The sequence below is a fragment of the Solanum tuberosum genome, unplaced genomic scaffold (assembly GCF_000226075.1).
Source record: "Solanum tuberosum cultivar DM 1-3 516 R44 unplaced genomic scaffold, SolTub_3.0 scf00154, whole genome shotgun sequence".
NCBI classification, from domain to species: domain Eukaryota; kingdom Viridiplantae; phylum Streptophyta; class Magnoliopsida; order Solanales; family Solanaceae; genus Solanum; species Solanum tuberosum.
The window spans coordinates 287,230-313,949 of NW_006239079.1; the positions used below are offsets into that span (position 1 = coordinate 287,230).

At 29.5% G+C, this 26,720-nt stretch overlaps 2 protein-coding genes and 1 non-coding gene across 3 annotated transcripts; all 3 read right to left on the reverse strand.

Moving 5' to 3' along the window:
* Positions 1-7,910: 7,910 nt before the first annotated feature.
* LOC102596013 (O-glucosyltransferase rumi homolog) lies at positions 7,911-11,575 on the reverse strand. Its single transcript, XM_006353328.1, has 6 exons — positions 11,468-11,575; positions 9,600-10,141; positions 9,315-9,507; positions 9,159-9,223; positions 8,845-9,055; positions 7,911-8,276 (listed from the first exon to the last, which is right to left on the reverse strand). The coding sequence occupies exons 1-6, from the start codon at positions 11,573-11,575 to the stop codon at positions 7,911-7,913; spliced, it is 1,485 nt and encodes a 494-aa protein (XP_006353390.1).
* A 1,420-nt stretch (positions 11,576-12,995) lies between these two features.
* LOC102596337 (O-glucosyltransferase rumi homolog) lies at positions 12,996-25,821 on the reverse strand. Its single transcript, XM_015311265.1, has 7 exons — positions 25,735-25,821; positions 19,885-20,396; positions 19,487-19,679; positions 18,981-19,045; positions 18,664-18,874; positions 17,902-18,252; positions 12,996-13,082 (listed from the first exon to the last, which is right to left on the reverse strand). Exons 1-7 carry the CDS (start codon positions 25,819-25,821, stop codon positions 12,996-12,998), a joined length of 1,506 nt encoding a protein of 501 aa, XP_015166751.1.
* TRNAI-AAU (transfer RNA isoleucine (anticodon AAU)) lies at positions 22,451-22,521 on the reverse strand. Its single transcript has one exon. It is a non-coding gene; the product is annotated as a tRNA-Ile (tRNA).
* Positions 25,822-26,720: the final 899 nt, after the last annotated feature.

Consider the following 26,720-nt stretch of genomic DNA (forward strand, 5'->3'; position numbering starts at 1 on the left):
TTGTTTAAGTATTTACATGTGCACATCCGACGTTGAAGGGCATAAATATTAGTTGAGGTCAAGTTAAATGGCACATTTATGTATCATAGGTAGGGACCGGGAGTTGGATCTTATGTAGGTTCGGAGTTGATTTTGGGTCGTAAATTGGATTGGGGTCAATAAAGTCAGATCCTAAGTCGGGTTAAAGGTCGGGTCAACTCAAGGTCAAAAGATATATCCCGGATCATGTTCAATGTCAGTGTCGAGGTTCTGGATCAGGGTTGGGAGTTTCTCAAGCTGGGGTTAGGAGTTTGGGTTTCAAATTGAGGTCGAGGTTGGGTCAAGGGTCAAGGTTGGGAATAGGGTCTAGGGTTAAGGTTGGGATCGGGAGTTGGGTCATGGGTTAAGAGTCAGGTATGCATCAGGAGTTGGGTCTTGGGTCGGGTGTAGGTTAGATTTGGGTTGTGGGTCAACAGTAGGTCGAGTCCCGAGTCAAGGTCAAGATTCTAGTCTGAGTCGGGGTGAAGTGTTGACTCCTAAGTCGGGGTCGAGAGTTGAGTGATAAGGTTGAAAGAGAGTTTTGAAAAATGTTTTCTTTACTTTTTAGGAAAGTCATTTTCCTTAATTTGAAAAAATTAAGTTCATATAAGAAAATTGGAAAATACTTTCTATAAATATTTTTCATCGTACCAAACACACCCTGTATAAAACTAAAAACTTTTTTCTCTATTAGCTAGTGAACGTCATGCAAGAAAAGGTTGTGTTATCTTAGTCTTAGATTAATTTAATTTTTTTTAGCTAGCTACACTATTTATGCAAAGGACATAAAACTGTTTGATCCTAATAAATTAGAATTTATCTTTTTTGGTATTTGTGCATCAGATGAAAATTTGGTGCGTGTTTATTGCTTTCTCTCTATATATATATTGCTAAAATCAACAGTTATTTATTTATTATTTATTTTATTTATTTTTCTAAAATCAACATTTAACTTGCAAATATATATTCAATTAAAGATATTTAGATTAATTCTCAAACAACAAAGGAAAATTACTCACTTTTCAAAATAATTCAATGTCTTCATTTTTTTTTAAAAATATTATTTACCCATAAATTACTTGTATTGTATAACCTTAATATTTAATTTGACTTCTTTAATTTAGGGAAAGTACATTGAATTTCTTTTTCTAAGTTATTATTTCTCTATCAATTAAATGTTTTTGTTTCTCTATAAATACATTGTTAAGAATGACAATTAAAAAATCAATAATAACAATCACATATATAGTTAATTACTCTTGTGTTACCACAAAACTTGGAAAAGAAAATGGAGAAGGCAACATTCCTTAAGGTTTTCCTGATCTCCTTTTTGCTTATGTTGTTTGGTAAGCAATTTTCTTATCAATTTATGTGTCTAAGATTTATGCTATATGTATCGACCAGTAAAACTAATAATTTGTTTACCTTTTCAAATGTTGACTATCCGTTATAAAAAAAAATTGTATATGTCACTGATTTGTTCAACAATGTGAATGTTGGTAGGACAAGGAAGCCATGTGAAAGGAGGATGCACTAATGATGATGATTGTGATAGGATTATGAGATGTAAAGACACAAACCCCAAATGTGACGTGAATAAAAATAAGTGCTTCTGTCCAATTCCACCAAATTATGGAACAAAAAGGGTTCACAAGACTCACCAAAACTAATTTACAATGTATGTTATTCATATGCAAAATTGAACCATGATTTATGTATCTCCTTTTCATATATATATGGTTCAATAAATAAAGATACTTTTTTCATATTAATCATGTTGGAAAATGGTTTGGTTTGCTTTTTTGACTTGATGGAAAAGAATGAACTCTGTTTTTTAGCGTAGGAAAGGCCCAATATTGTATCCGTGAGAGTTTTTGACTTAAAAGAGAAAAAGAGGGATTTTGGGGATTAATAAAACTATTAAGGAAAAATAGTAATAAGTAAACTTAAGGGGGGGGATTTGTGTCATTTTGCCTATAAATAAACTACAAGTCATGTATATTACTATCACTCAGTTGGATGGATTTTCAGTTTTTGAAATTCAAATAACCTTATTAAAAATAATATTAAACACTTATATATATATATATATATATATATATATATATAAAGGCACCAAGTGATAAATAAGAAACTCCATATTTATGTAATTATGCAAACGAGATCTTAACTAATTTCATTGACAAGAAAGAAGAGAAAAGGAGAAGAAATTAGTAGTTGCATTGCTTAATTAGGAAAAATCATCAAGTTTCGATAATTAATGAGGTGGATTTATGAGTGAAAAAGTATTTTAAACTATCACCATTTTAGGAGTTTTATATTTAAATTATTGGATATTTACAGAATATTCATAAGCTATTATAAACTCATTAAACTCCTGTATCAAGGAATATGACATGCTATGTGGACATCACGTTCCGGAAGCTCTTTAAAGAGTTTCAAGTGAGTGATGAATAGGTTTTCCTGAAGAAATCATTACTCTCTTTGTCCCAATTTATGTGATATTTTTCGTTTTTCGAGAGTCAAACCATCTAATTTTGATTGTGAATTTGCGTATGAAATTTTAAAATTTTTTGAAACAAATTGTCAATTTAAAATATTTAAAAAATATATGAAAAAAATTGATAAAAATAGACTTGTTTAAATTTTGAAATTAAAAAAATCACATAATTTTGAGACGGAGGAAGTATAATTTTGCGAGTATCATACCTAAACTATTGGGTTTCAACAGATCTTTACCACCTCCAACAGTGGTGGAGCCAGAAATTTCACAAAGGGTATCCAGAAATAGCACAATAAAAGCTCTTTTCAAAAATTGTAGAACTAGTGAGATTCAAACATACGAGCACTTCCTCATTTCAAGAAGGTGAAACCACTGGGCTATAACAGTTTGTTATGTTAAGGGTGTCCAAAATATATTGTTTAATCATTTCGTGTATCATTTTACTTGTATATATGGTAATTTTTTCGGACGAAGGGTGTCCAATACCACCATGTGGCTACGCCACTGACCTCCAACCTCCCCCCCCTCCCTCCCTTCCAAGGAACTACCATGAACTTATGTCCCGGTAAATTCATTTTTAAGACCTTTTTTTTTTCCACCTTTCATGCACCTACAAGAAAGTTATCCCAAAGGCCAAATATTTTCTCGCATGCTCAGTTGGGCAACTTTTAATGTAAAATGAAATTATATATACACGGATGATCGAAATATTCAATAATTTTAATATTTAAGTTCCAAAATTAAATAGTTTATGAGAGTTTTTAACTTTTAAACTGTGAGTTATTCCTCTTATAATTGAGAGAAAGCTTCATGTAGTATTTCTCTATCTATAAATTTTTTTCATTAAGGACAAAATAGCAAGCTTAAGTTAAACTATTCCACTTCAGAAATGTGTTAAAATTTTAAAAAAATTAATATGAAATAATATCACGTAAAATAAAAGAAAGCCTAAAAAAATACGTCATTTATGGTACGTCCATTTTTATGTAGATCTTTTTGAATGGGCACAAATATATATTTATTAAGAAAGAAAGATAATTTTTCGTGACTTGTAAATATAAACATGCCATGAAATATATGCGGCTACAAATTATTGGATCCTATAGCCAGCTAGTGTTATACATATCTTTACTTATTAGAAATTGAAAGTATGTGCTATGCGCGGGCCCAATAATTATTATTATTATTTCTTGAAATTACTAAATTTAGTTATTGTATTTTTTTAAAATATACTTATATTTTTGTGTACTTCCTCAGTTTTTATTTACATGTCATCATTTTTATTTCATGTGCATTAAAAAATTAAGTGAGTTTATATTCTATTCTTATTTAATTTTATTTGAAGTCAACTTTTCAATTAATGATTATGAATTAATTTATTTTGATTTATTAATTTGACAAATGAACATGAATTATTCACTTAATTTTTCTATATTGGTCAAATGTATATTTTCAAGGCTAATAACTCACAAGGGTAAAATGACAAGTATTATGAACTAATTATTTATAGTAAGGATGACATATAAAAAGGAACGGAAGAAGTATTTTTCTTGCATGTATCCTCTTCATGTCCATAGTCATTACACAGTTAATTGTTCCATAAAATATATTCCCCATGTTTCAATTTATGTGACACATTTCAGTTTTCGAGATTCAAACAAGTCTATCTTTGACAGTAAATTTTTCATATATCTTTTAAATATTTTGAGTTGTCAATTATTGTGACTCGTAGTACTTTTTAAGGAGTTTACATATATATAAGTTTCATTTTAAAAAATTGAAAATTCCATGAGCAAATTATCATTCAAACTTAAATAATTTTGACTCTCGAAAAACGAAATGTGTTATATAATTTTTTTTTTCTTTTTCTTTTTCTTTTTCTTACCCCCTCCCTAGGAGCTCCCACCCCTTTTGCTCCTTTGGTGACTCGAACTCGCAACCTTCGGGTTAGAAGTGAGGGGTGCTTACCATCCGAGCAACTCCCTCTCGTCAATGTGTTATATAAATTGAAACAGAGAAAATAGTAAATTTTTGCACAATAATACAAAAGATTGACATTTAAAGAATCATAAGTACTCACCATATAAGGAATGTATTTACACCTAAAAAGGGTATAATCTATTTTCACTACTATAGTTATATCTCAAATTAAATCACACCTATTTTTTGGTCATGTAAAAATTCATTTATCTAAATAAAGTAAATTATTTTTGTAATACTATCTTTATCGCTAAAAAGCTATATTAAATATAAGTTATTAAATTTAAAATTTTAAAATAAAATTAATAAATTAAATATTACTTTTTTCATTTCAATATATTAGACATGTTTTTCTTTTTAATCGCTTTAAAAGGATTTACATTTTCTTTTTATAGAAACTTTTTAATATTAATTTTTTACACAACATATTTAAGACCACAAAATTAAAATATTTCAACATATTTAAAATTTTAAGTAACTAAATTCAAAAATTGAATTAGTAAATATCTTTTTAATGAGAATACTTATTAACGCAATATAGACCAAATAAAATGAAGGAGTAATACTATAGTATTACCTAACAGAAATCCATCTGAATGAAAGAAAATTGAAATTTAAAAAGCCTGTAGTTGAGGCCCACGCTATTGTTTTTATACAATTGAAATTATCCTCAAACTTTGAAATATTTACCAAAAACACATGTAAGAAAGTATGTAAGAAATACACAAATGAGGGGCACAAACAAAACATGACAAAAGTGATGTTTAGTTTTTCATGATGATGTAAGTGAAGGGTAATGTTGTCAAAGACACAATAATTTTCACCATCCCTACGACGAGATAATGTATAGGTTTGGTAGTATTGAGGACTCACACCTATTGAATAAGAAAGAAGATAAGAAGATATTTGATTAAAAAAGATAATTCAAAATTGGGATGCAAAAGAAAATGAGATTACAAAAATAGAGAATTGAATTCTCAGCAATAAATACTAGAGAATCAAATCCTCATCAACAAAATGAAATTTAGATAGTCAATCAACTGAACTATTAAAATTTATCGTAAGTATATTTGATTAGCTGAGATTTAAGACTAGAAATTTACGGATTGGAAATTTACTAAACATCAACTTATTAAGAATAAGATGAAAAGTTTGGAGTTAAAATTATATATTAAATATAAAAGTTTAATTTAAAAAAATGTCTAAATTGAAAGAGATAAATATTCTTTTTTTTATCTCGTGTCACACTATTTTTAAGACAATAATTATTTTTAAAAAAATGAAATGATAGAGTGTGTGTTAGTGCAATTTTATAGCAATATATATATATATATAAAATCAAGTTTCAGTTCTGTACGTTGTGTTAGTGCAATTTTATAGCAATATTAAATTGGGATCTCTGTCTAACATTATCCCGCAATTTACTGAAATGTAATCGTTACGATACATCTAATAAATAGTGTGTCGTATACTTATTATTTTGAGGGTTGTTGTATGTTTTCATTGATCTCAATAATCAAATATTATTTTCTCCATTTCAATTTATTTGTTTGATTTGACATATCAAAATTTTAAAAAGTAAAAAAGACGAAGCTTTTAAATTTTATGGTCTCAAACTAAAGATAAATAGAATATACCAAAATATTATTTAATCTTATGATTTTAATTTTTAAACATACCATGTAAAAGTTAGAATTAAAGAGTTGTAAAAAACATTCTTTTTTAAATGGATGAGAAAATAAGACAAACAAATTGAAATTGATGGATTAATAACTTTCCAAACTAAACTTGTTTTAAATTTCATGGAGTTTTTATTACTTTTGGTGTCCAGAGCCCACATTGGAGCCCTAACTAAATTTGGATGGCGCACTGTAGACAGGACCGTCTCGACTATAAGGCCATTAAAGCAATCGTTTGGGGCCCCAATAATTTTCTCCCAAAGATGTATATATATATATAGTTAAAAAAAAATCATGTATTGATAAATTTGAAAAGATTTTTTTGTATAGAAATATAATTGAGAAATTGAATATTGTTTAGTTGATTGTAGTAACTCTTCCAGATTATTAAGTGGCTAGTTAATTGTAGTATCCTTTCTAGTTTCACACGTGACTATCTATTTTGTTGTCTAACTCATTTATATTCTGAGGATTATCATGAACCAACAATATTGTGGTCTTATACTTACTTTTCTTTATTCTCCTTTCACTATTTTTTATTCTTTCATTATTGAATATTCTAAAAGTCTCTCAAACGTTCAAACTTTCTAAATTATGTAAAATCTATTGTTGTGTGTTTATAAAAAAAATCAAAGTTGTTTTTGGTGTCTTATTCGAATTTCAAGCACTAAAACTAACCAATAATATTTTGATATTATTATATCAACTTATCAAATTCATCGCAACATTATTTTAATATCATCATATTTTAAAATTTTGAGTCATGTTTATTATTCTAACTTTATATTATATAATTTTCATTGAAAAATTACATTATTTGCATTCTTACTTCATAATGTCTGGATATATCCTGCCTCTCCATACCTCATTTGTAGGATTACATTGAGTATGTTATGATTATTCAATTTATATTTGTCAACTAAAAAAATAGGGCCTCTTTATGAAGTTTGGCTTTAGGCCCCCAAACTTGTTGAGACGACCCTGATTGCAGGGCTCATTCGGGAGTGACGCTCACAACAAAATTTTCTTCATATCCAGAGATCGAATTTGAGACATCTAGTTAAGGATGAAACAGTCCCATGATAGCACCACAACCCATATTGTCAAATTTCATGGAGTTTTAAAAACAAAGGAGTATTTATTTATTTTCTTTCCAGCTCTATCTTACATTTTAGATAAGTACTCTTTATAGTTTACAGTTTTTAAATATCGTTATTAAGTGGAATTCAAAAAATCTAGTAACTGAAACAGTATTATGGTCTTACTCGGGTTGCAAAATTCTACTTCAACCAAGCAGGGCACTATATTGACTCAAACATAATCACTCGAACATTCTTCGTCGAAATATTATGTTATGCGTATAAAAACTAGTACTATATATTGATAAAAAATAACCATTTAGATATATATACACTAAAATTTTAAATATTCTTAACAAAATTTCTAGATTGGTCGAACTTGAAAACAACTTCTGCCGACGCCTAATAAAGAGGAGAATAGCAACTAAAAATCAAGTACTCCGAAGTACCAATAAATAAAGAAGTTCAGCTAACTTAGAACTTGTTAATCACCAATTAGGCAATTACTCTATCTACCACATAGCTAGTGGTTAAACTTCAGAGGCGAAACCAAAATTTATAGTTTATTGATTCAAAAATTTGTCACTGAATTGCAAAATGAACCTTTGACAAATGTATATGATTATTTTTTTAAAAATAAAACTAAAATCTTCAATGTTGTTTGCTTTTGTTCTTATTCCAGTATTGTTTTTCCCATGATTCAACTTGTTTAATCGAATTTTCTTTTGTAACAAGAAGAGAGTGAACATCTGCAGGACTAAATGGAGGTGGTATGTTGCAAGGTATCGCGTCGGAGGGGCCTTTAACCATAGATTCTGCCATGAACTTCTTTATCACTCCTTCAGCTGGACATGCCATTACTTCTGAACAAAGTTCAATTGCTTTTTTAGGTACAGTGGGCTTGTATTTCAACAGCTTTGAGTACTCACTCAAGAGATGGAACATGTAGTCGTATACATAATCCATTTTGAGTTGTTCTTGAAGGAAATCGTTTGCTGCCTTACCAATCTCCTGAGCCTGATTTGTTCACCAAAAAAAAATGTAGTCAAATTAACACGAGCAGAAATGAGAGAATTGACGTTAGAAGTTAATGTATGTCATCGCTGTGTGCAGTGTTGATATGCTAACTGAACATTTGATTGCTTAGTTAGCCAAAGCTGGATCCAGAATTTAACTTTTATGAGTTCAATATTATGTTAGAACTTTTGCTATTATGTGTTCAAAACTTAGTATTTGTTCTCACATATACATTTATGCTCCGTCTAAAAAATAGTGAGTTCAGTTGAAACTACATTGCATCCGCCTCTGAGCTAGCTAGATCCCTCATATCCTCCCAAGTCATAAGGGTATAGTTTAACGGGGATGGTAGGAGAGTATGCACTATGATGTATACCTCTGTCCACGGAGATAACTATCAACAACAGCATACCTAGTGAAGTCTCCTAAGTGAGGTTTGAGGAGGATAAAGTGTATGCAGACCTTATCACTACCTCGTGGAGGTACAGAGTGGTGAACACGTGATTTTATCAATTGAAGTTTCAGCCTCTCAGGTGAATTTGGAAGTAAAATGTGAAAAATAGATTACCTCTTTTTGATGAGTATTCCCCCAGTCAACAGCATGTTTGATAGATCGGCATTTGTCATTATTATTTACAGGCCAGTAATGTTTCAACGGCATCAAACCTCTGCTATAGAAATCGTAGTAGTATGGTTTTATAAGTAACGTAACAGAATCACAGGCCAGAATGTATTTTTCACTCACAGACCATGTCTGCCCTTCAACATAAATCTTGTATCTGACATAAATTGCACAAAAAAATAAAAAAACATAACAACATTTAGGATTGACGATATATATATTTAACAAACACTTGGGAAAAAACAACTTCATTTTCATACCTGTGTTTGCACTGACTAGCTAAATTTGATTGCTTAAAACCTTGCTTCTGTTCTTTAATCCAGTCCTACATATGTTCAATTTATTTTATATTATTCTACCTCCCGTATTGTATTTGTATTTGTATATCCTGACGATGAACATAGATGATTCATTACCTGTTTATATATACGCGCATTCCAGTCCTGTTTTTCGGAAACATTACACTTAAGCATATCCATCCTGGTTCCAGCAACATAAGGATTGCCCTTCCAGTATGCATATGGTTCCCTCTTGCTCCATTTTAACTTCTCATTCGCTTTTTTTAACTCCTTTGACAATGTCTCCCAAGGCTTTATATTAATCTCTGCCCTAAACATTGTTTTTTTTGCGAACAAAAAGAGAAAGTTAGGGATGATCAGATCAATATTGCAAGCAAAGAGAGTAATTAGGGGTAACTATACCATCCCCAGAATGACCAATCTGGAAAAACAATATCCAAACTCGCGTCATTTCCACAGTATCGGAACAGAGGTGGAGGAGCAGGGGCATTAGGGAGTCGATAGAATTTTGTCTCAGTAACTGCACTGTCACCACAATTGAACATCAGGTCCAAATCAGGTACTTTACCAGGGTACCTACGTAACATTTGTAAAATGCCCCATAATGTAAATGTATCTCTGCTTTGAAATGACTCTCGATACGTTTCAACGTATGCTCTTCCATCCACGATCACCAATCGAAAATCTGCATTACTTTTGCCTGCCATCACCATTTCTTTGGTGACTCCTGTTTCTCTCCAAGGCCATAGATCATCGTAGATCCATCGAAAGTAATCTGGACATGTAGATGATGATGAATTGGATTGATTTTGATTCGTAAACTTTAATGGGTAGTAAGAAGCAGGGCAAGTGTTTGTGAGGTTCCCATTTGTACAATTTAGTTGGATTTGTAGTTTCTTTTGGAGCTGTACTGAGACTGTTGGAGTTGTATCAGTGAGAATGGACTGTCAATCAACAAAAACAAGAGGATCAAGATTGAGTAGCTGAATACACACACATGGGAACCAGAGGGCAGAGTCGGGATTAAGAGTTTAGGGGTTCAAATCCACTAGTATAGTGTGGAAAGCATTTCCACAGTTTCTTTCTTACCACTAAACCATCAATCAATTTTGTTAAGGGTTCACAAGTTAATATATATATATATTTATTTAATTTTCTAGTACAAATATAGGATCTACGAAAAAGCTATTAGATTCGTCTGAACCCACAAATCCCTACCTAGCTCCGCCTCTGATGGGAACACACACTATATAGTTGTTTCATTTACATGATCTTACTTATTTACTCCGTGTCAAAAGAAATAGTACTTGTTTTTTTAAGTTGAAACTAATTTAACTTAAATATTTTAATTTACTCGATGAGATAAATTTATATGGACACACAGTTTAACACCTTTTAAAACTATATGGGGATTTTTGGTTGCAAGGATGAGGGGTTATCTCAATATAAAACTTAGGCTTGTCTAGTGTTTGATTTTGTTGTATTAGATAAAGTCAAGCTAAAATTTATATACAAACGTATTAAATTATGTATGCCAATATAAAAGGTGAAATTATCTTCTTCTTCTTCTTTTTTAGTTATTACCCTTGAAAAACCGTATTTTGTACTAAATGGTTCCGAAATTTCAAAAAAAAATTAGTCATAAAAATATTATATGTTTAAAATTACATAATTTTCTTTAAAAAAATGTTACTTTATAAATTCTATGTCCAATCATGAATTGAAACGATTTGATCTATGAGAAAATTCTTCAATATACTTTTTGATCCGCATTTTAATCTATTCCAGCCAAGCAATTTTTGTATAAGCCAACAATCCATCCATTGTTTTTAAACCTAGTTCATTTTGACCCGTCTAAATTCAATCCAACTCATCCATGGTCACCTCTATAGCATACACTTGGTGTACTTGCCATAGGAAAATTGTTTCATTGTCTCGTACACCACATTCTAAAATAACTATCATCATTTTTCGAAAATAAACTTAACTAATTTTTAATGCAAAATTAGATTAGATCAACTATATCTTTCACACAAAAAAGAAATTAAAAAAATCTATAAGAAAAATACTACTATACATTATAACTTTTATCATATCAATTTAATGGTAAGCTTTGCTTGGAAAAAGCTATTTAACTAATTCAGGAGGCTACTAGCAGCGAAACCCGCTTGATTCAAATTAATCAAAGTGTTGTATCAATAAACGATCAATTAATCAAGACATCGAAGGAGACAACGTAACATTGTTTTGATTAAGGAAAATAAACTTACATTAATTTCGAAGGAAGCACGGAAGAGGATAACTCCGATGAAGAGAAAAAGGAAGACGAGGATTATTACTGAAGATCTTACAGTACTAGTTTTCGTCTTAGTCGCCATTAATGGACTAAAATTGTGTTTATCAAACATAAACAATAAACTTGTTCATCTCAATGTAAAAAAATATATATAGCTGCTAATTGTTATTTTTTCTTTTATACTAAGCCTTAATTTATACCTCTTAGTGGGAATTTTATTTCTCTTTTATATTTCTGGATTATTGCAATCTGTACAATGTATATTTTACATTTATATATTTAATTTAAAATAAAATAGGCTATTAGAGTACATAACTTTTTAAACTTGACACATTTCGTAAAAACTTCTTAGTTGGGTGAAATAAAATTTTATCTCATCAATTAGAAGTTATTCTTTAAAATTAAACATAATACTAATTATAGCTCATACTTGTAATTAAGGTATTATAATATTAGTAAAAAGTTTAATGTATTACCAAATATGCATAAGATTTAATTGTGTATATATATAGTTATCTAATAAATATGTAACCATATTATAATTGTATCAATGTACTTTGAGTTGATTTATAAATATACTAAGTTTATAGTTTGTTTAAACTGCTTACCAAGAACAATTAAGGAATATTTATCATTGATGAATTGAATTATATGCAAATAATCAGAATGTACGAATAAGAAAATTATTAAAATACTTTCTTTTAAGTATCATGTATAGGGTCTACTTCATATTTTGGTTCACTTATGATCAAGAAAATAAAAGTGGGAAAAAATTGAGTCGAGAATATGGTCGATCAAATTTTATTTTTTAATAATAACAAATAGTGTATTGTAGTTCAAAATTATACTTTTAAAGTTAACCATATGTATTATTTCAGGTCGTCTCGATCATAAGGCCACTAAAGCAATCGCTTGGGGCCCCAATTTTTTTGGGGCTCCCATTCTCTCTCTCTCTCTCTATATATATATATATATATATTGTTAAAAAAAATCATGTATTGATAAATTTGAAAATATTTTTTTGTATAGAAAATCTAATTGAGAAATTGAATATTGTTTAGTTGATTGTAGTGTCTTTTCTAGATTCTTATGTGACTAGTTAATTGTAGTATCCTTTCTAGTTTCGCATGTGGCTATTTATTTTGTTGTCTAACTCATTTATATTTTGACGATTATCATGAACCAACAATATTGTGTTCTTATACTTACTTTTCTTTATTCTCCTTTCACTATTTTTTATTCTTTCATTATTGAATATTCTTAAATCTCTCAAACGTTCAAACATTCTACATTATGTGATATCTATTGTTGTGTGTTTATAAAAAGATCAAATTTATTTTTGGTGTCTTATTCAAATTTCAAGCACTAAAAACTAATCAACACTATTTAATATTATTTATTAACTTATCAAATTCATCTCTACACTATCTTAATATCATCATATTTTTAAAATTTTGAGTCATGTTTTATTATTCCAACTTTTTCTTTTTTTGGAACCAAGACTAACCCGCAGCTGCTACAAACTCTGCCACAGCCTCTGCCATTCGGGTGAGCACTTTGTGTGCACTGGGTAAACTTCCTATAATAGCCTGCAAACCACACAAGGAATGTAAACCGCACTAGGCAAGCCCTATGCGACATGTTCGACTCATAAAGCTTAGGATTACACTAGTATATTATAATTATTCAATTTATATTTATCAACTAAAAAAAATAGGATCTCTTTATAAAATTTGGCTTTAGGCCCCCAAACTTGTTGAGACGGCCTTGATTATTTGCATTTACATCGATTTCATTTGATTTTCCCACAGCTAATTTATAGAAATATTAATCGTTACGCTACCTCTTGTAAATCGTATAGTATACTTTCTATTTTGGAACCGTGTTCGGTTGTATGTTTTTCATTAATCTCAATAAACAAATATTTTCACCCCACACCAAAATAAATAAATAGTTTCCCCAATCCGAATATTAGGAGTAGTGTTCTTTCGGATTCATATTATATGATGATGTTTGTTTTATATTTAGAGCTTGTGTAGATTGACTTTTGATTTTTGACTTATACGTTAGAAGTTTTGATTCAATTTTTAATTTTTTTAATTCATATTAAGTGAATTTATGAGGCAATGCACACCTATTAAGAAAAACATTTAAGGACATAATTCAAATCATATTTTTCACTATTATCCTTTGTGAAATCATAAATATAATTTTGTAAGTAGTGCAATTTATCTTCTAGAAAATATCAAACTTTATTAAAGGACACACAAAATATTTCATTTTACTCGATGAGATAAATTAAATTTGTATGGACAACAAATATTTAACATATTTTAAACCATATGAGAGTGATTGGATTGACTTAAAAGTTGGTCAAACCTACTTTTAAGTCAGTTTTTATTTTTGGAAGTGTTTGACAATTATAAAAAAAATAACTTAAAATAAGTCAAAATGACTTAAATAAGTAAGGAAGTGTTTGACAAGATAAAACATAACTTAAAATAAGTCAAAAATCAAAAGTAGATCTCCCCTACTTTTTATTTTTTGACTCAAAAGTCATTTCAATTTGATTTTTTATTTTTGACTTAAAAACTACTTTTTTTAAATCAATCCAAACGGGCTCTAAATGTGTCTAGTGTTTGATTTTGTTGTTTTAGATAAAGTTAAGCTAAAATCTATATACAAACCTATTAAATTATGTATGCCAATATACAAGGTGAAATTATCTTCTCTCTCTTTTGGTTATTACCCTTGAATAATGTACCAAATGGTCCCTAAATTTCAAAAGTTTTATAGTCATAAAAATCATTATATGTTTAAAATGACATAAGTATTTTTTTTTTAAATTGTCACTTCTAAAATTATATGTCCAATCATGAATTGAAATGATTTGATCCATGAGAATTTTTTTCAAAATATTCTTTGATCTGCCTTCTAATCCATTTCAACCTAAGTATTTTTTATACTATTCAATAATCCATTCATTTTTTAATCGAGTTCATCTTCACTTGTCTAAATTCAATTCAATCCGCCCATTATCTCTTCTCTACAACATACACTTGGTGTACTCGCCATAAGAAAATCTTTTCATTGTCTCATACACCACGTTCCAAAATAATTATCATCACTTTTCGAGAGTTTATAATTTAACTAAATTTTAATGTGAAATAAGATTAGATCAACTAGATCTTTCAAAAAAAAACACAATAATAATGTTCAAAACCTAAAAGAAAAATACTACCATAAGTTACAACTTTTATCGTACCAATTTAATGTGTAGGATTAATAAGATTTGCCAAAAAGAAGTAATTCGACTAATTCAAAACAGCTACTATCAGCGAAGTCCGCTTGCTCCAAATTAAATCGTTTCTAAATATAAACAAGTATCATTCAGACAAAATAAAAGAAATTGCACCACACCAAACCATGAGATTGCACGCTATCAAAATTAAATTTAGCGAGACTCAATTATCATACATGTACGAGATATCTAGAATGTTGTATAAATAAACGATCAATTAATCAGGATATCAAAGGAAAATGAACTTACATTAATATCGAAGGGAGCGCGGAGGAATCGCGTGGAGAGGATAACTCCGATGAAGAGGAAAAGGGAGACGAGGATTATTACTGAAGATTTTACAGTACTAATTCTCGTCTTGGTCTCCATTAATAGACTAAAATTGTGTTTATCAAAAAACAATAAACTTGTTCATCTCAATGTACAAAAATATATATAGCTGCTACGTATTTTTCTTCTATACTAAGTGTTAATTTATACCTCTTAGATTTTGGGGATTACTGTAATCTGTAAAATGTATATATTTATTTTGTATACTATAGTAGCAACAAATTGTTCCTCCTAGGCACAGGCCCAACTAAAATAAAATAGGCTTAAGCCTAAATATGTAAATAACTTTTTTAAATTTTACATGTTTCGTAAAATAGTCACTCAAACTTAGTTTGAAAAAAAAATGTTGCGGACTATATAAGTAATCAACAAATAAAAACTTACAGAATAAAGAGCTAAATTAAAGACGTCTGATGAAAATTACTTAGACTTAGTCAGTAATCAAATATAGATATTTGAACTTGACAAAATGTTTCTCATTAGTATCTCACGATGACATGGCAAATGAGCGCTTGAATAACTTAAATTTTTTCTTCTTTCTTTTTTATTTACTCAAACTTTTTTTTAGTGTTTAGTTGACTTTTTACATTTTCGAAAATGACTTGATATGAGTCTCATAAAATCAGCTTACTCCTCCTTTTTCTGATATTCTTCTCCGCACTTTTTGCTTTAGGGAGTCAATTCCTCGAATGATCAATCAATTTATTAAGTATTTCACTAAAATATTTTATACTATTTTTTGGACAACTTAATGATCAATTATATTCATGTTTTCAATAAATAAAATTTAACGAGAAAGTGAATTTCTTTTCTAAAAATTTTACATGCCATAATTTTTATGATCCATTTTTACACAAAGTATCATTAATCCATTATATAAAACTCATTTTTAACTTCTTAGAGGATGAAAAATAAATTATCTCATCAATTAGAAGTTATTCTCTAAAATTAAATATAATACTAATTATAGCTCTTACTTGTAATTAAGGTATTATAATATTAGTAAAAAGTTTAATGTATTACCAAATATGCATAAGATTTAATTGTATATATATAGTTATCTAGTAAATATGTATATAGTCATATAATTGTATCAACCTTCTCATTAAAATATTTTATAATATTTTTTGGACAACTTAATGATCAAATTATATTCATATTTTCAATAAATAAAATTAACAAGAAAGTGAATTTCTTTTATAAAATTTTTACATGCCATATTTTATGATCCATTTTTACACAAAGTATCATTAATCCATTATATAAAACTCATTTGACTCATTTTTAACTTCTTAGCGGATGAAAAAAAAATTATCTCATCAATTAGAAGTTATTCTCTAAAATTAAACATAATACTAATTATAGATCTTACTTGTTAATATTAGTAAAAATTTTAATGTATTACCAAATATGCATATGATTTAATTGTATAGATATAGTTATCTAATAAATATGTAACCATATAATTGTATCTATATCAACGTACTTTGAGTTGATAAATAAATATACTAAGTTTATAGTTTGTTTAAACCGTTTACCAAGAACAATTAAGGAATATTTATCATTGATGAATTGGATTATATGCAAATAATCATAATGTACGAATAGGAAAATTATTAAAATACTTTCTTAAGTATCACGTATAGGGTCCACTTCATATTTTGGTTCACTTATGATCAAGAAAATAAAAGTGGGAAAAAATTGAGTCGAGAATATGGTTGGTCAAATTTTATTTTGTTTAATATTAATAATTAGTGTATTGTAATTCAAAATTATACTATTAAAGTTAACCATATGAATTATTTGTATTGATATCGATATATTTCCCCTAATCCGAATATTAAGAGTAGTGATGTTTGTTTCATATTAAGAGCTTGTTTAGATTGACTTTTGATTTTTGACTTATAAGTCAAAGGAATAAGTTAATTAGAAGTTTTGACTTATTTCCTTTATTCCATATTAAGTGAATTTATGAGGCAATGCACATCTACTAAGAAAAACATTTAAAGATATAATAATTCAAATCATATTTCCACTATTTTTCTTTGTGAAATCATAAATATAATTTTATAAGTAGTGCAATTTAGCTTCTAGAATATATAAAACTTTATTAAGGAAAGGAAAAAAAAATTCAAACATCCACCTTGATATTTGAACAATTCAATATTTTGAACAATATAAAAACCTCAAAAATTCACTTTATATAAAATAGAGGCTACCCAAACATTTTAAAAGCGCTCAAAAGCTATAAATCAAATTATCCAGCCTCATTAGTCTAAAATAAATGAATTTTTTACATAATCGAGAATATATTAATTATATTTTCAAATTTACCTTTATTTAAATAAGCAGATTTTACGTAACCATTAAATCATATTAAGTTACGTATTATTTAATTAGGGACAATTTAGAGAAAACCCTCTTATTTTTAGGAGCGAATGTATTTCTTAACGAGTGTACCTAAGATAAAATCACCATGGAGTACTAGTTTTAGTTACTAAGTTCGCAATGAAATATTTATGTATATATCTAATATAAATATAACATCTCCGGGAACACAATAAAAAAAAAATTCTTTTCTTATAGATCGAATTGAATTACGTTCATCCTCACGAGAATCAAGTAAAAGTTACTGAATCTATCCGAACTCAGACCTAAGGTTGTACATTCACTCATGTTCGTGGCATAGAAAATTTCTTTCATGACATTACAAAATCACCTAAAAGTATTAGTACAAAAGTCAAAATTTAACACTAACCTAATATCTTAGTTTTCACTCTTTGCTCCCTCAAGTAATCTCTCTCCAATGTACGGACCTCTTTTATTGAATTTTGTTTCCTTTTATGATATGAATCAAGAGTCAATTTATTAAAAGGTATTGGCATTTTGCATGGACTTTCATCAATTGGCCAATTCACCATTGATTCCATCATTAACTTCTTTTCAGTACCTTCAGCTGGACATGCCATTATCTCTGAGCAGAGTTCACTTGCATTTTTAGGCACTCTTGGCTTGTATTTAAGCAGCTTAGCATATTCATTTAATAGATGAAACATGTAATCATATACATACTCCATCCTCAAATCTTCTTGAATAAAATCGCTTGCTTTTCTACCAATTCTTTGTACCTGAGAAAAGTCACCAGGACAGTCAGATCTCTCTATAACAATATTTCATAATAAAAGTCGAATTTTCCATGTTATGTTATACTTTACGTTCTCTATAACAACATTTTGCTATAGCAGCAAACGACGTCGTTACAGAGAGATTTAACTGTATTATCAACCACTTAGTTGTTATAAGTAAATAATTTGTGACTATCTTTGTCCTAATTTATATGACTCACTTTCTTTTTTACTCAGTCACAACAAGAATGACAATTTAGTTTTAAAATGTTTATTTTACTCTTAATGAAATGATTTATAGTCGTACAAACATCTTTGACTTATTTTAGACTACAAGTTTCAAAAGTCTTTCTTTCCTTCTTACGTTTTGTGCCAAAGCAAACTACGTTACATAAATTGGGACGGAGGAAGAACCTTTTTCTTGTACTTATTGCCCCAATCAACTGCAAACTTGATGGATCCACACTTGTCATCTTCATTTATGGGCCAATAGTGGACTAGTGGCAACAAACTTCTTGAGAAGAAATCATAGTAGTGAGGTGTTACTAGCAAAGAAACTGAATCACAAGCAAGAATATATTTCTCACTAACAGACCAAGCAGATCCTTCAATGTATATTTTGTATCTGCAAGCAATTGGTAAGTATTAAATTTACGTCTCTGCTAGGCAGCGTGTGGAATGGCCAAGGATAATAGGATATAGATGACAATGAAATTTAGTGTTGCATATACCTATGGTGACATTGATTTCCTAAGTCGGAATGCTTGAATCCTTGCTTTATCTCTTCTTTCCAATCCTGTAAACAGCACCAAATGTGTCCGTTAATTTTTAAACCTTCGCGAGACCAGAGTTCATACTTATGATGAGTCTCTTTGACATTGGATTTTACACTAGTAAAATTTTCTTCAACAGAATAAGTGAGACTTTTCTCTTTTTCTTCCCACACAAAACAATCTTTCACTAGCCCGGACTCACCCTTATTGGTTCACATTCTAGTTACACGGTATTTATAATGTCGCAACAGTCCTCATTCTCCCACTTGGCAAGCTACTACTATGAACAACAAAGTAAAGGATGCATACAGAAGTCGTCTAAGATTCTTTCTAGTAAGATTTATTCCTTTTGTCCTAATGAAAGGACATCTAGTTTTGAAGTTAGTCTAACTTAACGTGATGACACGCTTATAGAGTTTTCAGTTAAATGACAATATTGACGAAGGAAGGAGGGGGGAGTTCACCTGGACATAAATGCGAGCATTTGATTCCTGATTTTCAGTCACATTGCACTTAACGAGTTCCATTCTCTTCTCAGCGACTTCCGGATTGCCTTTCCAGTAAGCATATGGCTCCCTATTCAGCCATCTCTGCATCTTATTCCCTTTGTCAAGATCCTTCAACAAGTCTTGCCATGGCTTTATATTGATTTCAGCCCTACCAAATCAATCAAACTAACAACTTATGCATGCATTATGAAACCGTCTCATAAATCAATATTCTGAACCTATGTTGCTCGAACTCTTCAAAAATACCGTCTTAGTGAACACGAATGTGACAACATTTTCAGAGGGTCCGAGTAACATAGTTCTGAACTACACAAACTCTACACAAAAGTTAAAAGTGTAATTTGTATCCTTACCATCCCCAAAAAGACCAATCAGGAAAAACAATATCCAACGTTTCGTTATCCCCACAATATCGAAACAAAGGGGGTGGAGCAACAGCATTTTCCCCAGCAAAATCACTTGATCTAACAACAGGCCAATCGACACAATCGAACATCATATCAAGATCAGGAATCTTTCCAGGATACCTTCTTAACAGCTGAAGAATTCCCCATAATGTAAAAACATCTCTAGTTTGAAACCCCTTTTCATATGTTTCTACATAAGCCCTTCCATTCAAAACTACAAGTCTAAAATTGGCTGTCCTGTTACCCCTCTCCACCATTTCTTCAGTTATACCTGTTTTCCTCCATGGTTTTAAATCTTCATGTATCCAATGAAAGTAATGTGGACATTTTGGAGAAGACGATGAAGGGTTGTCGTTAACGAATTTGTAATCTGCTGGGTAGTAATTTACTGGACATGTTCTTGTGTTGTTACCAGATGAACAATTAAGTGGAAATTTCCCTCTCCTACTTTGCAATACCTACAACATATCGAAAAACCACAACAACAATTTAGTCTCTATTGGGAAACAGAGTCTACAATTAATGTTACAAGCTGCTACTACTACAACATACTCAGTGAAATTCCACTCCACCAGTGGGGTCTGAGAAGGGTAGAGTGTACGCGAGAGACTATTTCAATTAAAGTTACACGCTAATACAATTTTAATGTTGATTTTGGAGTTGTAACAACTCATTAAGGGACAATTAAGTGGTGAAATTTGGGGATTTGAAATTTCTCAATAACACATAGTAACAATTACAACAACAACAACATAGGTGAAATTTGGGAATTTGTAATATCTCAATAACACATAGTAACAATTACAACAACAACAACATACGCCAGTATCTCGTGGTGGTAGAGAGTGTTTCTGAAAGACGCTCAACTAACATATGAACAATTAGTAATGTAAATTAAAGGAACTTACGTTTGAGGTTGTGTCGAGTAGAGTTGTCCACAAGTATGAACCAAGTACAAGGAGGAAAATGAAGAAAAGAAGAAAGTATTTAGCAAAGGGTTTGTTAATGTAAAATGGAAGCCAAAATGACTCTATAGATCTTCTTTGATTCCCAACCCTTTGATATCCAATTTCCATTAGTTTCCTTCTGCCTCCTCAAATTCCCTGATAGCAAATCAACATTTCAGATTAAACCAACAACAACAACAATCATTGCTACGTGTCAGTCTAAAACAAGTTGGAGTCAGATATATGAATTTCATTTCTTCATAACCATATCGCCCGTTTAAACGGGAAAAGCAAAATACTTGTTAATAGTACAAAAATTGTCAGATAACATGCAAAATTCCACCTTGAGAAAAGTTTTTTTCTCGTGAACTTATATAACTATAGTAGTGCAATATTGTCACTAGTCTTTTTCACCGGTTGTTTGCACAGATTCTTCACTTTTCATATACCACTTTTCTAAAATAAATACATTATTTTTGAAGAATCTGACAAACATTTTGACATTTTTGAAGATTGTGAACAACACAAGTTACAAATAACATATCTTATTTTAAAATTTTAAATATCAAACTTTTAAAAAGTTACATAAAGGAAGAAATTCTGCACTTGTTTTTCTAACTTTATTGTTGTGTAAAAGATAGCTTGAATACTTGAAGCCATGCAATTGAAAATGGGAAAAGAAAAACAGTATTTTGTTAAAACTAATTTTGTTTTTGTTGTAGAGAAGTAAATTACAAAGTGTGAGTGACCGAGTCAATTGACTGGGCTCACTCTTAGACCAGAGATTTGAATGGGCTTTTACCTTAATTTATGGGGAAGCCCATCTTTTTAGGGACTTCAGCACCCAAACGTTATTAATTTTTTTACATTTCTTTTCTTCTTTTAATGTTTTTCATTAATTGCAGTCTGCAGAGGAGAAATATATATATAAAAAAAAATTAGCTGCAAAAAAAATTTCTCCCAATAATTATGAAATTATAACAACCCACTCATTTATTTTTATGATAAGACTTTGAGGGTTTAATATGATAAAGAATAATGTGTCATTAGGTATATATTTAAATCTCTTAAAGATCATTTAATTTTTGAAGTCAAGCAAGTTGTGAAACAAAAATCGGCAAAATTTTATCGCAAATTACATTCATAAATTCTCTGAAATTTAGATCAAATGTCTCAAAACTTTTTTCTCAACTATAAAGAGTTAGAGGTCTGAATACCTATCAAATATAAGATCTACGAGTCTAGTTTCTAATCCGTTCACCAAAATAACTTTAGAATAGAGAGATATTCACACTTTTGTGAGACTGTACAAGCAGGTACGTGAGGTGTACCGTAAGCCTGTAGAGGCTTACAAATATATGATTTTCGTTATTTGTCTCACTCCCACTTTATGTCCTTAGACCAAAAAAAGAAGAAGCATATATCTTAAATTCTCCATTAATGTTGATATTTCTAGTTTAAGTCCTTAATAAAAGTTATAGTAATTAGTCTATTGTTGTAGTATATTTTCCCTTGCAGAGAGTGCTTAGAACTTGGTCACTTTTTTTTAAAAAAAAATTTAGAATTGGCCCATGCAGGTCTCGAACCTGCGATCGCGTTATTAGCACGACGGTCTAACCAACTGAGCTAATGGGCCATTGATAGCTTGGTCACTTGCTTTTGGGATACTTTCTTATCTTTGTTATTGACTTTGAGACTTGTGAATTCTTCAGACACTTGGAAACTTGTGTGCTCAGATACAAACACAAGAGTCTAGTAAACTCATATAAAGATGTACTGAGTATTGTGTGCTAATATTTAGATACATGAGCCTTATGTGTCAGATACAAATACTTAAGCCTTATGTGCCAGATACAAATACTTAAGCCTTGTGTGCTCAAATACAAATACAAGAGTCTTGCGTGATCAATTACTTAGAACCACTAGGTTGTTCAGTTATATACATAAAACAATATATATGCTCCTCAGTTGTGCGGAGCCACGGGGTCCTCTCAACTACATATATTATGTTCATTGTAGTTCACTACATATATTTTAAAAAGATTCAAGTCCAATGCGGTATAATCTTCATCGATCTAGCAATATAACTCTTGACTTGTCCCTTGCAGATATAATAATTCAACAACGTTGTATAACTCAAACAACTCAAAATTAGTTGAAGGTCCAAAATTCCATCAAAAGAACACATTTCTTATATACTACTCTTTTGTATAGTGCATAATTAGTTGGAGGTTAAGAATATTTTTTTCTCCACTCTCTAATTCACTATATCAACCTCAAATTATAAAGACAATACATTGTTTATTCATCTACGACACAATACTTCTCATGCATCTCATCTATACAACACAAAGAAAGAAAACATCATTTATATAGGTGTAGGCAGTATTTCTTCCACATTGTAAACAGTGGCGGATCTAGGATTTAGAGTCCGTCGGTGCCAAGTAGACTTATCGATTAACAATTATAAAAAAAAATAAAAAATGTGCCAATTGTTTTTCCTTAAAAAAACATGCTTGGAGCCTTTTTTTTCTTCTTAAAAAACGTCTGCAGCAAATTTCTCAAAAAAATAGGTACAAATGGGATTCAAACCCGCAACATCAGCCTTCTAAAGTTGCCCTCCTACTGTGGCACCACAAGCCAGTTTTGTTCTCTGGGTGACACGCTTTATATTTATATAAATATTATACATATATACATATGTATATATAGAGTTTCCGTCGAAGTTCGGGGGAGGGGAGGAGGGGCGTGGCACCCCTTCATAGATCCGCCCCTGATTGTAAACATAGAGACTGTGGATAATTTGATGCTAGTGGGATAATTAGTAGGATATAATAAGAAGAACATACAATAGTAGTTATATGAATTATAAGGAATAATGGCATCAATTTCTCCGCTTTATGTCCAATAATATATCATACACTTTAATATTATAATTTTAATATTAAAATGCATATATACATCAACACTCACTATTAAGTTAGTCCAGTCTTCTCAGTATTATTCCTTCTATTCCAATCGAACATAGAATCTTAAAAAAAAAGTTACATAAAAAATAATATAAGTTACAATGTTTGAATAATTTCAAAACTAAAACAAATAAATTACTCTCTCCGTTCATTTTTATTTGTCAACTATACTCCTTTTAAAAGGGAAAATTAGCAATCAAGTCATAATACCTAACATAATTAGTCAAAATAACAACACTTTAAAATATTTATTTAAAATGTCAGAATGACAATATTTTAGAAAATAATTTGTATTCAGATTTTATTATTTAAATTTCCTTTTATTTATCAAAACAGTCCTATATTGGACCAAATTCTAAACCAATAACCGTTTAAAAGGAAAAAAATAATTACACCACTACTCATTACCCTTATTTCCCCACCTTTCACATTTATCAACTTCTCTTTCTTCAAGGTTCTCACAAATTGTTCAACAAAATCTCTATTTTAATTCAAGAAATTTCTTGATTGTTAAACGAAATCTCTATATTAATTCAAGAAATTTCTCGATTGGCAAAGGTAATTTTCATTATTTACTGAGATTTATTTTGATTTGCTTTTTAAAATCACCGATTATGGTGTATATTCCGAATTGTATATATTACGGATTTTCAGTCAATTTTTTCGATTTTTATGTGATTTTGTTTAGATATTCATCAAATATTTATGTTATAAATTACAAATTTACAGTATATTCATATGTATGTTATACATGTCTTAATCATGATTGTATTAGTAAGACATTTTTTGTATTTTAATCATAACTGTATTAGTAAGACATTTTTTGTATTTTAATCATAACTGTATTAGTAAGACATTTTTTGTATTTTAATCATAACTGTATTAGTAAGACATTTTTTGTATTTTAATCATAACTGTATTAGTAAGACATTTTTTGTATTTTAATCATAACTGTATTAGTAAGACATTTTTTGTATTTTAATCATAACTGTATTAGTAAGACATTTTTTGTATTTTAATCATAACTGTATTAGTAAGACATTTTTTGTATTTTAATCATAACTGTATTAGTAAGACATTTTTTGTATTTTATTTTTTGTAAGACATTTTTTGTATTCATGTGTATACTCTCTGCAGTTTTAATCATAACTGTATTAGGAAGACATATTTTTGTATTTTATTTTGTTAAAGCAATATAAGTTTGATGAAAACATAATATATAAAATTGTGATGAATACATTATAAGAAGGGAAATACAAACTTATTTGGTATTCATTTGGCGTTTGAAGTACAAAATGATATTGAAATACATCCTGATTTTTGGAATACAAACTGATATTGAAATACATCCTGATTTTTAGCATATAAACTGATCCAGAGAAATAGTAACTACAATTTTAAAGTGAAATAATAATAATATAATAAGACTGGATATTGAAATATAAATACAATTTAGTTTGAATACAACTTATTCTATGTTTTATGTTTTCACCAAAAATGTATTTTCAATATCATTTTATTTACTACTAATTTGTATTTATATTTTTTTTCTTAAACTAGAATGCCAAAAGAGTTGTATTCATTACAATTTTATACCAACAATTTTTTGTATTTTAAGTTATACATATCTTTAGGTATATAGATTGTATTCCATTGTTTATATAATTTAAATTTGTGACTCATATAATTTTTCAATTTACACGTTAAATACACAAAAATAAAATAAATAAATTCATAACATGAATATGAATACATTTCGGTTGAACACATATTCAAAGAATTCCAAACAAGTAAATACATAAAACAGAGGGCAATAGAAATTGGGAAACAATTCCACTCTAATAAGATATAAAATTCAAGCATCATTAACTAAACAATACGTGATCCATTCCTTCACGAACGCCTATTGTGCCCCTTAAACCCACAAGTACTGCAAGAATTCTTGCTCTTCTTCCCATATAGCTCATTGTACGCCTTGTCACGATACTTCTGGAATGGCCTTCCAAGTAGCTTTTGTGCTTTGGAGGCCGCACTATGTCGTCCTTAATATACCCAGGTACATTCCACTCGTTTGGATCAAGTAAGGGAGTAATTGGAATGATGTATGTATCCAACAAGTAATTACACGTTAAATACACAAAAATAAAATAAACCAATTACATAAATGTAATGTGCGCTCAAACATCACTAGCTTCAAAAAGAAAAATTATAGAACACGCACTCAATACATACTGATCTGTATTTACATACAAAGATTTCAACTTTTAGCTCAACTACAACAAATGGAATCCAATATTTAATTGTATCCAGAACTTACTACAAGGCAACAAATATTGGTATACAATTCTTAATTACTTTATGATTTTTAATCCCTAGTTGTACTCTGTTCAGTATATCACAAAATTTCTATGACTATATCCCTATATTGTTACTATTTACATTAACTTAATGGGATACAAAATAATGTCTGCATTAAAAAAACAGCTTCCAAACTATAAAAAAAACAAACAATTTCATTCGTTCTACATCATAATTTGGATACAAAACTGTCACGACCCAAGTCTAACCCTAGACGTGGCTGACACTCAAGAACCATTGCTGGTACCCAAGCGAACCCTCATCCTGGCTAACTACAAGCGGAAGACTAACTTAAGCATGCAAAAGCTTAAAACTGAATAAAATTCAATAAACTCAACTTTTCAAAACTTTAACTCAAATGAACAACTTAGAATAAAAATAATATATTGAACTCGCCATAAAATAGGCAACTTAAGTCTTTAAAACATTTAATAAAATAAATGAATAATACAGACTTCTCAAGTATACTGACTATCTATGAAGCCTCTAACTGATAAAGATGGAAGTC

What these genes read in the sequence shown, in the direction of transcription:
- LOC102596013 (XM_006353328.1), bottom strand. Translation starts at nt 11,575, where the DNA reads ATGGCGACTAAGACGAAAACTAGTACTGTAAGATCTTCAGTAATAATC. An exon ending in GCTAGTCAGTGCAAACACAG is followed by an intron (nt 9,056 to 9,158) that starts GTATGAAAATGA and finishes AATTTATGTCAG; the next exon opens with ATACAAGATTTATGTTGAAG. An exon ending in GGAATACTCATCAAAAAGAG is followed by an intron (nt 8,277 to 8,844) that starts GTAATCTATTTT and finishes TGAACAAATCAG; the next exon opens with GCTCAGGAGATTGGTAAGGC.
- LOC102596337 (XM_015311265.1), bottom strand. Translation starts at nt 25,821, where the DNA reads ATGAGCTATATGGGAAGAAGAGCAAGAATTCTTGCAGTACTTGTGGGT. An exon ending in ATGCTCGCATTTATGTCCAG is followed by an intron (nt 19,046 to 19,486) that starts GTGAACTCCCCC and finishes TGCTGTTTACAG; the next exon opens with GATTGGAAAGAAGAGATAAA. An exon ending in GCAATAAGTACAAGAAAAAG is followed by an intron (nt 18,253 to 18,663) that starts GTTCTTCCTCCG and finishes GACTTTTCTCAG; the next exon opens with GTACAAAGAATTGGTAGAAA.